Source organism: Typha latifolia, chromosome 1, assembly GCF_019914945.1.
Source record: "Typha latifolia isolate L0001 chromosome 1, TyphaL0001v2, whole genome shotgun sequence".
Lineage (NCBI taxonomy): Eukaryota > Viridiplantae > Streptophyta > Magnoliopsida > Poales > Typhaceae > Typha > Typha latifolia.
In genome coordinates this window covers 16,367,066-16,380,341 of record NC_133086.1, presented here as the reverse complement: position 1 = coordinate 16,380,341, position 13,276 = coordinate 16,367,066, and the positions used below count along the sequence as shown (strand labels likewise).

Sequence of the window (13,276 nt, the reverse complement as noted above, 5' to 3'; positions counted from 1 at the left end):
CTGCGAAGGTGAATTGAAACGTCTTGGAGACTAATTAAGACTAAAGACTAACGGTTACTACTCCGGAGATTTCTCCATTAATCTTCTTATTTTACGTAGGAAAATTTCGTGCAATTAATTGGATCTCCATTACGAGCTAATATGGACTTCATTGTGTATTAATGGAAGTCCTCCTTTCCAAACTAGTCATATATTCTTAAACTTATTCGGGATAAAGTTCAAACTAATTAATTACAGTACCAAGTTATCCGGCTAGGATAACGAGAGTTTCCCGGATACATTATTCGCCTTCCGGAACGTTTTAGATGCTTCCTTATTTGCTTCATTCTTTCCAAAACAATGGCTCCTCCTCCTTCTCTGGCCTCCCTTTTATACATTGTTGATTAGGGTTGTCTAATGCTTGCCATAATGGTTTTCTACTCTCCTTAAGTGCAACTATTAGTAGCTTAGTCTTGGTTAGGATTAACCTAAAAGGGTTAAGTCCTCAAGTGTAATCGAGTTATAATTATTACACAAGTCCTTCAGAAACATTAATTACATTTTAATTCAACAACTATAAATCAAGTAGAAAAGTGGCAGAACACATGCATGCAAAAATTATGACCGATCTTTCCCCTTGCATTTATCTTTAATCTTAGCTTGAAATCTGATATAGCTAGGGTCTATGCTAGCTCAGGTATTATCAAATTCAGCTCAAAATTAAATTTTAGGCTCTAAAATTATGTTAATGCTCGGATTTGATTCTATCAAACTGAGCTCAATTCGAGTCTAATTTGAGCTTGATCTGAGCTCAAGCTTTAAATGAGCCAAATGCAAGTCCAATTCAATCTTAAATTAGTCCTTAATCAAGTCAGTAGGTTCAAGTTTGATTTAAGCTTGAATTGGATAAAGGTTTATTAAAATTTTAAATAATAATTATGTGATGTTAAGAACTATTAGATCTATACATAATATATATTAGATCTCGAACCCATTTTACTGTTTATGCTCCGCTCGGACAAGCTTTATTATTATTTCTTTTTTGTTTTTGTTTTAGAGATGTTATAATTGAGGTCTTGATTAGGATGGTTAGTCCTCACTAAGCCAGTCATAAGCTCTATTACAAGTGTTAGATCCCTGGAATAATTCTTGTTCGAATCACCCAGATATCCCCAAAAAGATATCCTGTGAAAATGGATCAAGTAACAGCGAGAAATAGATTTTGCTCATTTTTCGCTTCAAGTAGTATAACTTTTTATTCACTGAAAAAAAAAGGCAATACACATCTTAGCTGACACAATACAAGAACAAGTTACTTAAAGAGTATACTCATACGACAAGAAGAAACATGAATGAACCAGTTTAAGTACGCGAAAAGCTGTTTATCGACATAGCAATAGCAACAACTCTGTTGATGGGCAAATTACAGGAACAGTTTGATCATATCGCCTCGTTTCACCATGGATTGCTGCAAATAGAACTTCATTGCAGAAGAAAACTAATTCACTTTCAGTGCATAAAATTGGATCCACAAGCTTACGATGGATGCCCCTTTCAGTGTTCGGGAGGGGAGCATGCTTGGAACGATAATTCTGCAGTGTCAGATTTGAGTTACATATGTAATATGCAAATACAAACTCTTAAGTCAGAATAATTTTGGAAGAGAAAATTCACATGCAATTTGTGAAGCGAACTGCAAAAGAAATATCCTAACAATAAAAACTCTACAACATGCAGCATGACTACTTATAAGAGCTATGAATATAATGACAGGGATTATCACACTCAGAATTGTTATTGCAAAATGCTGCAGAATATAAGTAAACAGTTGACACTTGATATATATCCTAGAAGCTGCAGTCGTGAGCAATGCATCACCAATATTATATTCACATGGATAGATGCACTGTAAAGAGAAAGATGTCTGACATCATGCTCAGACACAGCAGTATGCCAAATATCAAATGTATAATTTAAGCGATACCATAGAGGTTTACAATGAAGACAATTAGTACAAACGGGGGCAGAGAATTTGACAATTTAACATACGCTGAGTAATATCATCAATCAAAATAAGGACACTACTGGAATTATCTTCAGTGTTTAAAATATGCAAATTCAAGTTGAAATGGATGGCATACAAGGAGCCATAAATAAAATTTCAAATATGTTAATTCCTATTATGTAGCTGCAAGCAAAAAAGAGATACACAACAAAATCAATACATTATATAAAAACTTGCTACAAGCTAGGCATATACTGTCTGAACCTGCAAGCACAGGAACTTTTGTGTATCCCACTAGGGTTAATCATCTTAGTTGTGGTTGTCCAAGCTTCTCAGCTTCATAACAGAAATACCTGTATATTACACTTATAACTTCTTCCACCAAATCTAGATGTAAAAACAAAAAAGATCTAGTACCTTCACAATCAGGCTTTCCTAGAAGGATGAGCATTATAAACCTGACAATTCCTCTTAACAACTCGCGTCAGATAAACAAGCAGTAAGCATGTAAGATTCCAAAATCTCTAACTCCAATGTTCTGGTTTTGAAGCAGCAAACTGGCTCATTTTATGACCATATTTTCATAAATATATTTGCTTCAAACTATTACGAATAGTTGATTCATTCAGGTTATAACTTGGAGCAGTTTCTTACTTCCCCATTATCCAAAAGAAACAGGGTTTGATGGAAGATTCTCCTAGAGGAAGAAAAAACTCCATCTGAGTTCTAATTTTTCCCTTCAGGGATCACCCCAGTACCTAATGATTCTGTCAGATTTACTACACAAATAAAAGTTGCAAAGCTTACTCTTTCATCCTTTGATTGACGTAGAGAAAACATTATCATTTCAGCTATCACAAGAACCTCATAATAGATCTTGACAAAATAAATATCCAATAGGGAAACTTCCACCTTGCATCCTACATTATTAAATTATTTTCAAACCTTGCCTTCTTGCCATTTTAAATCAAAACTGCCTCTCCCTAGAAATTTCTAAGTAATAGCATAATGTTAGTCTTCTGACAGACTCCAACCTATGGGTGGCAATCGGGTTGGGTTAAGCGGGTTCGGGTCAGATCAACTTTACCCTAACACAAACACGACCTGATTAATATTTTTTTCGGGTTGTATTTATTAGACACGAACACGACTCGATTATTAAACGGGTAACATGACACGACCCGTCTAACCCATTTAATAAACGGGTTGTGTTAACACAACACGGTAACACAACCCATCTAACTCGTTTAATAAATAGGTCATGTTAACACGACCCGTCTAACCCGATTACCCTATATAAAATTTAAAATTTATTCTATATAAATAATATATTAAACAAACAAATCATCTCAAAACTCATTCAAACATAAAATTTACAATTCTATTAATTTTAGCATGTGTAGATCCCGAGCACGAAGAAGAGCAGTCGCAGCTTCGGGAGAAGCGCCGGCAACAACCACCGAGAGCAGCACCGACGACAACCACTGGGAGGAGTTGCCAGATCTGAAGTTGACAGGGAGAAGAGAACAGAGTTCCCATCTCCCCGCTGCCAGATCGTAGATCTCGACGGCGAGGCGGTCCTCAATGTCAACTAGACCGCCGACAACGATTAGGTTCAGCTGCTGGTTGCGATCGAAGGAGAAGACCACAACGAGAGGGTTGCATCAAGAGAAGGAGAGGGGAGGGTTGCCGTCCATGGGAGGGAGCGGAGGATGAGGGCGTAGGCGAAGTGGGAGGATGAGGCAGAGGCGGCAGACAAAGGCGAGCAAAATTTTTTTCCCATTATGTTGAGGCGGCTAGAGAGGAGTGGAGAGGTGACGTGTTAGGGTAAATGTAATTAGATTTAGGGTTTTAGTTTATATATATATATATATATATATATATATATATATATATTAAATGGGTCAAACGAGTTAGCGGGTTGACCCGACCTGACCTGACCCGTATGCTTAAACGGGTCAAAACGGGTTAGTAGTATAAACCCGAACACGACCCTATTATTAAACGGGTTAGGCGGGTTGACCCGTTTATGACCCAAAGCCGAAGAGTCAGGTCATCAAGTCGGGTCATCAGGTCTAGTCAAATTTTGCCACCCCTACTCCAACCTTAACAAAGTTCCTCGATAGTAAGTCATTGAAGTTTGTAATTTGTAGCTAAATAGATTAGAACAAGACTGTCATATTGGATGACATGTTCTTACTCCCATAATTAAACCATGATATGCAAATATAAATGAAAGTTCTATCAAACATCATCAACAAAATAGATTTAAGACATTCAACTACCAAAAGTAGTGCACAAATCAACAAAGTATCAAGTGAACGAACCATAAGATGAATAAGCAGTAGGCAAGTGCATATAGTAGTTAGTAGTCCATAGATAAAACTATTACAATTTAAGACAAATAAAGTTGTGTATATGGTTTTTACTATGTGCTATATATGAAAACATTTGTTGTTTGTACTTCTCCATAACACAATTTTATATGCCATGATGGCAGGTGTGATCAAGTGACAAGTGATAAGTGATTACATTATTTCTTTAATTTAATCTTGTTCAGATGTTTCTACTTGTTCTACCACTAAAGCTTACATAGAGTGTATACAACAAACAGTTACCGTTTTCAGTGAGAATTGCAGTGGAATCAAAATAAATAATAGAAGAAAGAAACAAAATTATACCTTTGCATATCATTCATCAGAGAGACCATGACTGCTTCTCCCCTGAACTCACCACTTCAAATCTAAAACTCCAATTGAAGCCATTTGTTGTAGTAGACGCAAGTCTTCGGCGAGATAACCCCATCCGGCGTGCACTCACTTATCCGCGGGCACACGCCGCACGGCAACATAGCCAAAGCCCCGACGTTACTAGCCGCTCTCTCCGACTTCTTATAGCAAATCTTCCCGACAGGCACCGCCGCGAACTCTCCCACCCCGCTGCTCTTCACCTCATCCACCTCCTTATCCAAAACCAAGGCCTGAACGATCTCCACGATCTGCTGGAGAGAAATCTCCATCTTACTACCCTCCGATCTCTGAATCCCCTTCCAAATGCCCTCGATGGTGGTAACCCTAAGCTTCGTGATCTGCGCCAAGCACTTGTTTCGCACATCGCTGATGAAATCCATGTTGAGATTGCCGTCGGAGTACCAGGTGCCGCCGGTGATCTCCCTGGAGGGCTCGAACTCGACGGCCATGTAGATCTTCTGGATCTTGTTGTGGACGTTGACGACGTCCTTGACGAGGTTCTTTGACTGAAGGGATTTGAGGGCTTTGCGGACGATGGCGGAGGGGAGGTTGGTCTCCTTCCTGATGTCGGCGATCAGGATCCCCATGTTCTCCCGGGGCTTGATGAGACCGTAGATGAGGCGCTCCGGCTCCGGGAGGGAGGGGGTAGAGGAGGCGGAGGAGGGTGGCCGGGGACGCTTCTGGGTTAGCATAGGGGAGCGGCCGCTCATGGTTGGGTGCGAGGAAGGACGCGGAGAGCACTAGAGGAGAAGGGTCGAAGTTGAAGGTCAGGGTGTAAGTGGATCGGATCCGACCGAGTAGATTGTGAAATTGGATCCAAATTCATATCCGTATCCCAATAATCCTATATGGTATTGGAGTGTCTCACTAATTCACGTGCTTAACCAATTCAATAGCAAAGCTTGACTCGAGAGATACTACGATAATTAGATAAGACTTAAGTTTATATATTGGTTGACAAGTCTTGAATTTATCCACATGTAAATTGTTAAGGACAAGAGATAGCCTTTCTTAATTTTATTATTGGCCTCTTAAATATTTTTTCGGAAATTTAGTAGCTAATTTTTTTTTCCTAAGGCACGAACTTGTTACCTGTAATCTATCTAAAATGTTAATGAATGAAATAGAAATGAGAATTTTACCTAGAAAATGAGAATTTTACTTAGAAAGTTTGTTTTTTCTAAGTGTTATTAAAATCTATTTCTTTCTTTTTTTTTATTTTTATATTATCTTTACTTTAAAGTTTATTCTATTTTGTAAAGAAGGTGGAGTGTCACATGGACTAAGCATACTGATAAAAAGTATTAAGTTTTTAACGTTGTGCTGGAATTTTTAAAAATAGTAAAATAAGAGGCTAATAAAATTTCCTAACAAATTAGGGAAAATAATTTCTATTTAAAAAAAATGTCATTGAAATCCTTTCTAACTATAGTAACGTAGCTTCAAGGGAGTACTCATACTCTCGTACTATTTGTGACAAAATAGTACATTTTGGTAATTTTAGGTATCCTATTAATGATATTTTTAATTTCATAGTAGCAGTAATTAGAGAATTATTTAGTGATATAAAATTAAATGCAATAGGATAAAGTGATTTTAAATCAAGAAAAAAATAAAATATATTTAACACTAAAGAATATTATCGGATTTATTTATTTATAATTCAAAATATCATAAAATAGTAAAATAAGAGAATAATATGACATCATTTTTATTTTTTTAATGTGAATCTGAAATATGTTTTCATAAATATATACTAATTATGCTATAAGGAAAATAGAAAATATAAGTGGATACGGATATAAGTTTTCCACAATCCGATCCGTTTTGACTATGCCCAACCCGGCAAACCCCTATTTCTAAGAGGAACAAATAACCCATCACTATCCTCGCCTTCTTCTCCTTAACAAGACCTCCACAGGTACGATCCCAATTCTTCTCTCTCTTTAGCTCGCTCTATTTTCTCTTCTATCCTCTCGTCCTCTTCAGCTTCTCGAGGGGGACAATTCTTGAGGATTTAAAGGCCGATTTTGAGACCGTGTGAATGAGATTGTTTAACTGAATACTAATCATTTACATACTGGATGCAAATGATGCATATAACATTGTTGATACCTATTTACTGATTAATATGGTGGTGGGGGGAGTAATCAACTCATCTTCTTTGTCGAAGATGTCTACTTGTTGGTTTACTCGAGAAGTCGCAAGATTGTGAAGTTTAATCTTGTTCGAGGAGAAGTTTCATTTTATAAAGATGATTGTCCATGTATACATTGTAGCAATCTATACCTATTTATTAGTTTAATAACCTGTAAAATGCTCAATATGCTATGTTTTTGAAATTATATATATTATATAGATTGTTTTCAATAAATTTACTGCTAAACTACATAGGTGCTCGCATAATTTCCTTTCACAACATTGATGGCAGGCCTTAAAGAGTGGTATGGGTTTAATGAAAAATAAGAAATATATATTGATTATCGATCTATATTGATGGTCTAAAATTTTGTATTTGACTATGTAAAAGTATCTTATATGATGGATTATATCTTTCCTTTCACAAAAGGAAGGTAAATTGCTAACCCTTAGAACTCTTGTGAATATTTTACAGAGCCATTTCGGTTATATACAAATTAATCAGCAAAATCGATACCCTTAAAATGCTATTTTGGATATCTAGTAATTTGACTATCTTGGAGCTGCAGTTGATTTAGAACTTTATTTTTCATTTTTCAATTTCCTTGAACATTTATATTCACGTTGTCAACACTCTGGTTATACATTCCAGGGTTTTTTTTTTCTGTTCCTGCTTGATCTTCTGGATAAGGAGTCATTATCTATAATTTTCCTGTGCATAAACTTTGTGAGTGACTACCATTTTCCTGTGCATGAACTTTGTAAGTGACTATATTGTTTCTTTTCTTGACTATTTTCATTTATTCATATTTAATTTCAAGGGTAATACACTAATATCTAAGAGGAGAGATTGGAACTAATAATTGAACCCTGTTAACATAACTATTTGTTGTTTACACAGTTCACTGGTTTCATCATTACTTGGGAGTCTTGCTAGCACCGGAATGGAGAGCAATGAGAATAATTTGACTGATTCTTCTGCTGCAGGTAATAACTAGTATGGTACTATGATCTTGTTTGTTTCCTTTCACTGCCTCTATTGTGTGTGGTGCCTGGAGTTTGTTGGTTTCTCATCCTATCTCAGGATTCTGTAAATGGATCTAGTTGAACTTATATCAAGTATCAACTTTATCCATCTTATAAGCATAACGTAGAATAATCATGTGCATCATCTTGTATGCTTTTTATAAATATTTTCTTTTAGGTCATGTAACTTTTACTGAAAGAAAAGTAATGCTTCTGCTTGCTATAATATGTAATTTGAAGGAAATAGACCTGGGACTTTCATAAGAAGTGCTTACTGTAATTTGTCCTACAAGTTCTAATTGCGTTGTCGTTTTGGATAGTAAATTTGGTTATTCACCAATAATAATTCCATCATCCTTTCATGTCCAACAACTGAACTTCAACATTACCCGTAGTGTTGCGAAGTTACTGCACTAGCTGCTGGCCCATAAACCCCAAGTAGAAAGCATTTTTATACCTGCATTGTATATGAAATGCAGAATTTAAAGCATCTATTAACTATTTATGTGACGTTTCTCATGCAGAATCATCTGTGAAGGAGAGAAGCTGTGAACAGAGAGAAGCCCTTCCTGGGGAGCCACGTTGTGTTATTTGTGGACGTTACGGGGAGTACATATGTGATAAGACTGACGATGACATTTGCAGCATGGAATGCAAAAACATTCTCCTTTCCAGGCATGCTGATACTACAATGCCAGCTTTGAGACCTCCCCGCCGTGTAAATATTCCCATGAGTGATGAGTGTTTTTATGTCAGAGATGACAATATAACTATCTCGCAGGGCTTAAACAGGGCCCAGATTGAATCTTTGAGAAGCAAGATTGACATCTGTGTGAAGGGACAGTTCGTTCCTGATCCTGTGTTGTCTTTCACTTCATGTGATCTCCCTCAAAAGCTTGAACAAAATCTTGAAACTGCTGGGTATATTATTCCAACTCCAGTTCAAATGCAATCCATCCCTGCTGCACTGCTTAATAAAAATTTGCTTGTTTCTGCTGACACTGGTTCTGGGAAAACAGCTTCTTTTCTAGTTCCTATTGTTTCTCATTGTACACGAATTCGTTCAAAGTGTCTTGCAGAGGAGAAGAAGCCTTTGGCAATGGTTCTTGCTCCAACTAGAGAGCTATGTGTGCAGGTGGAAGAGCAAGCAAAGGTGCTTGGAAAGGGTCTGCCTTTTAAGACTGCCCTTGTTGTTGGTGGAGAAGCCTTAGCTGGGCAAATCTACCGTATACAGAATGGGGTCGAGTTAATTGTGGGCACACCAGGCAGATTGATTGATCTCCTTTCCAAATACGATGTTGAGCTTAGCGAGGTTTCTCTCCTAGTATTGGATGAGGTGGATTGTATGTTGCAGAAAGAATTCCAAGATCAGGTTATGCAAATCTTTCGAGCACTTTCACATCCCCAAGTATTGATGTTCTCAGCAACGATTTCTCAAGAGGTTGAGAAGATGGCAAACACAATTGCTAAAGATTTGATATACATATATTCTGGGAAGCCAAGTAGATCAAGCAAGTCCGTGAAGCAGATTGCCATTTGGGTAGAATCTAAACAGAAGAAGAAAAAGCTCTTCGAGATATTGATGAGCAAGCAGCACTATAAGCCTCCTGTTGTAGTGTTTGTGGGTTCAAGAGTAGGAGCTGATCTTTTATCTGAAGCAATTAATGTTGCTACTGGGTTGAGAGCTCTTTCTATTCATGGAGAGAAGACAATGAAGGACAGGAGGGACATTTTGAGAATGTTTTTGATGGGAGAAATCCCAGTGATTGTTTCTACTGGAGTTCTGGGACGTGGAATAGATCTTTTGAAGGTATGCCAGGTGATAATCTTTGACATGCCGAATTCTATGGACGAGTATGTTCATCAGGTTGGAAGGGCATCTAGAATGGGACAAGAAGGAACAGCAATTGTCTTTGTGAATGAGGGGGACAAGAAGTTGTTCAGGGAGCTTGTGCAGAATCTAAAATCTGCAGGAGCTGTTGTTCCACGGGAACTTGCAAACTCAAAGTACTTAGCCAGTACATACACTGTCAATAATAGAAATAAGAGAAAGTATGGTTTATAGGGTTCTTGCTATAGGAGAAATGTAACTAAGGTAACTCTACATGTTATCACAAGGAATTTGCTACAATGAAACACCAGTTGATAGATAATCTTTGGCTTGCAGAATATCATGATTGAGTGTACTCATCAAGTTGGATGGGAATCTGCAAATTGAAGGAACAAGTAGTTGTCTTTGTCAAAGATGGGACAGGAAGCTGTCCTGGGACCTCATGCAATATCTTAAGTATGCAGGAGCTTGCAAATTCAAAACTATTTGATATTTACCTGGTCAGTAATAGAAAGAAGAGTGAGTTTGGTTTATGGGGATTCTTGCTCTGGCGGAAAGGTGGCTCTGTCCATTTTTTATCATATGTTGTTGCAGTTACTAGAATGAGAAGCAAGGGGATAATCTTTGACGTGGCAAATTATATGGATGAGTATGCGCGTCAGGTTGGAAGGGCATCTAGAATGGAAGATTCAATAACAATTACCTTTTGTGAATGAGGGAACAAGAAGCTGTTCTCTGTTGGGGCTGCTGTTCTATGGGAGCCCATGAGTTTGAAGTACTTACCCGGTCCTTAACTGGTTAGTAATGGAAAGAATAGAAAGTATGCTTGAGTGGATATTTGGAATCGAACTTTCTTTTGAACCATTTGAGAAGAAAAATGTTATTCACTTTGGCGACTTTTTGCCAATGCAGCAATTCAAGGATTTTACCTAATTGTGCCAATTCTAACCCGGAATGATGATTTAAGCAATTTGGAATCATGGGTAACAAGTTCATTTTGGGATCGATAGCTCAAGATGCCTTCTGACAATTAGCAACTCGGTAGTACTTTTGATGAATGAAGTGAGCTATGTGACACATCACACATGTATATATTAGAAGTTGCAGGTTTTATTTTTTCATTCTTTCAAATGTAACAGAGGAACTTAAAAGGAACATGTAGGTGATTGTGAACTTTTTGGAGGATAAGAGTTGATGTATGATGTGGAAAGTTATCGCTCAATGCTCCTGAACACTTGATTGTAGAAAGGTTATGCATGGGAATGCTACCTTGAAATATCAACCCTCATTTCCTTTCAGGTAGAATCTAGGAAACTAACAGGAAAAGTGACTTTGAGATATAAATCTTGGATTTGTATGTTTCTTTTCTCATTATTTAATTATTCATAGTACACTTAATTAGAATTTTACATTTCAATTGTTATTTATTCCTGTATGACTTAGACATCAAGGAATATTTGGAGCTTGAATTTTTATCATGGCATTTACCATCATACTGTCTTTTAATTCTTGAGCAAGATCTTCCCTTCTTGTTGATTAATTATGCATGTGTTTGGAGCAAGAAATGAGACCTTTAAGGGCATAATGTTGTCTGCTGTTACTTCCATTCATTAGCCCTTTTTAATCTATAATACCTTGTGTCACTGCTAAATCAGAAGTTTATTGGTCAAGTTGTTTGGTGCATCTTAACTCTTAATTATGTCAGCAAAATAAACTGAAAGGCTATCATGCATGGGTCAATGTTAGGTAGATGTTCATGTCATTAAGTTATTAATTCTCTATAATACTATTATTATTTGATATCTTCTTGCAGATCGTATTACCCCACTGTTTTATTCCTCAGCTGCAATCCAAGACTTAGTTTTTTGCATCTCGATCCTTGAAAAAAAGAGAGTTATCACACACAAGGGACAGGAGAGTAAAATAAGGGGCTTCTTTAGGGGGGAGAATTGTTCAATGACTTAAGTTCAATAAATTGCTGAAGAAATTAGATCCTTTTGGTTCGTGTTTATTGAAGTAATATGTTAAAAGTGATTTTTAATCAGATCTATATAGATATTATTTGCGTCTACATACCCCAGATTATGACAAATTAATAGTTACACTTTAATTTAAAATATTTAAGTTTGAAAATTTAATACAATTAAGCTAAACCACAGATAAACATGTAATCTCTCCTTGTCTTTACGACTTGTTAACTACTATATTTCGATCTTCACCTGTAGCTTTCCCTATCAGACAAAAAAAAAAGGAAAAATTGACATGAAAGTTATGAAGTTTGGAGTAGTAGTAAGCCAAAATATAAGAGAAAGAAACAGTCAAATAAAAGGAATTATAAGAACAAAAAAAAAAAGAATCAAGGTGAGAACATCAGCCATTTGCCGGCCTGGAGCTGCAACTTTGAATTGGACATCCGGATTTTGGACTTCCCGCCATAAATCCATTTACTTTGCTCCCGATGTGAATGCGATCTCATCTACTGCTTCTACTTGGACTAAAATATTCCTATATAAATTATAAAGTTTGCCAAAACCCCACCACCTAGAGGGCATTCATTCTACTTACCATATAACAACATTCTAATTCTACTACCGACCCATTGTCGGCGTTGAAATGATGGATAGCAAATGAATGGTCAATATATTCTCGATAACTTTGTCTCGCCTACGAGCTCATCTCTTCCTTAGTTTGATTGGTTTCTCTCAGCCTTTTGTTCAAGCTTGATCAACCATTAACTAGGACATTAAAATAAGAACTTAATTATTTTTAATAGAAATATAGTTTGATTTGTAGATAGGGCTATCAAGCTCGACGAGCAGCTCCGGCTTGGGCTCGACTCGATCAGAGCTGAGCCAAGCCCGGGCCGCTAAAACCAGCTTGAAATTAATATCGAGCCAAGCCTGAGTTGGAGCCGGCTCACTCAGGCTTAGCTCGATAAGCTCAGTATAAAAGGGCGCCGCCTCATCCTCCGCCATATTGCGCCTCCTCCTCCTCCTCTTCTTCTTCTTCTTCTTCTTCATCTATAGCAACATTACCACCTCCTCCTCCTTTGGCAGCAGCAAGCTGCCACGATGCCCCACCACCACCACCTCCTCTTCTTCTTCTTCTTCATCTACAGCAACGGTACCTCCTCCTCCTTTGGCAGCGGCAAGCCGCCGCGGTGCCCCACCACCATCTCCTCCTCCTCCTCTTTCTCCTTCGATAGCGGCAAGCAGCCGTGGTGCCCCCGCCTCCTCCTCCTCCTCCTTATTTTGCTTGACTTGGGCTCAATTTAGCTTGGTCTGGCTCGATTCGGCTCGATTTGAATAAGGCTTTGATAATATGCTCATTTCATGCTCGAGTTCGGCTCGAGTTGAATTGAGCCTGAGCACAATTCTAAGGCTCAAAATTAATTTCGAGCCGAGGGTTTTTACACCCCTATTTGTAGATCGATGTAGTTGAATCATTTTGCTATTTATTTATAGTAAAAAAATATTAGTGTTAAAATCAATGAGGAATAAGTTGTAATTTGCCTGATATTATATCTAGAGAAATAGCTTACTAATA

The 13,276-nt window shown here is 37.4% G+C and overlaps 2 protein-coding genes across 5 annotated transcripts; one reads left to right on the top strand and one right to left on the bottom strand.

Moving 5' to 3' along the window:
* Positions 1-1,208: 1,208 nt before the first annotated feature.
* On the bottom strand, positions 1,209-5,498 carry LOC140780532 (uncharacterized). The gene is made up of 2 exons (XM_073126155.1): positions 4,666-5,498; positions 1,209-1,571 (listed from the first exon to the last, which is right to left on the bottom strand). Exon 1 carries the CDS (start codon positions 5,442-5,444, stop codon positions 4,728-4,730), a length of 717 nt encoding a protein of 238 aa, XP_072982256.1. The 5' UTR covers positions 5,445-5,498; the 3' UTR covers positions 1,209-1,571; positions 4,666-4,727.
* A 1,121-nt stretch (positions 5,499-6,619) lies between these two features.
* LOC140780553 (DEAD-box ATP-dependent RNA helicase 41) lies at positions 6,620-11,006 on the top strand. 4 transcript variants are annotated; one of them, XM_073126208.1, is made up of 4 exons: positions 6,620-6,655; positions 7,775-7,860; positions 8,424-9,994; positions 10,067-11,006. In XM_073126208.1, the coding sequence occupies exons 2-3, from the start codon at positions 7,818-7,820 to the stop codon at positions 9,962-9,964; spliced, it is 1,584 nt and encodes a 527-aa protein (XP_072982309.1). In that variant the 5' UTR covers positions 6,620-6,655; positions 7,775-7,817; the 3' UTR covers positions 9,965-9,994; positions 10,067-11,006. The 4 variants fall into 4 exon arrangements, with proteins under 4 accessions (XP_072982309.1, XP_072982284.1, XP_072982300.1 ...); XM_073126183.1 differs by having other exon boundaries at positions 8,424-11,006; XM_073126199.1 differs by lacking the exon at positions 6,620-6,655 and adding an exon at positions 7,196-7,600 and having other exon boundaries at positions 8,424-11,006.
* Positions 11,007-13,276: the final 2,270 nt, after the last annotated feature.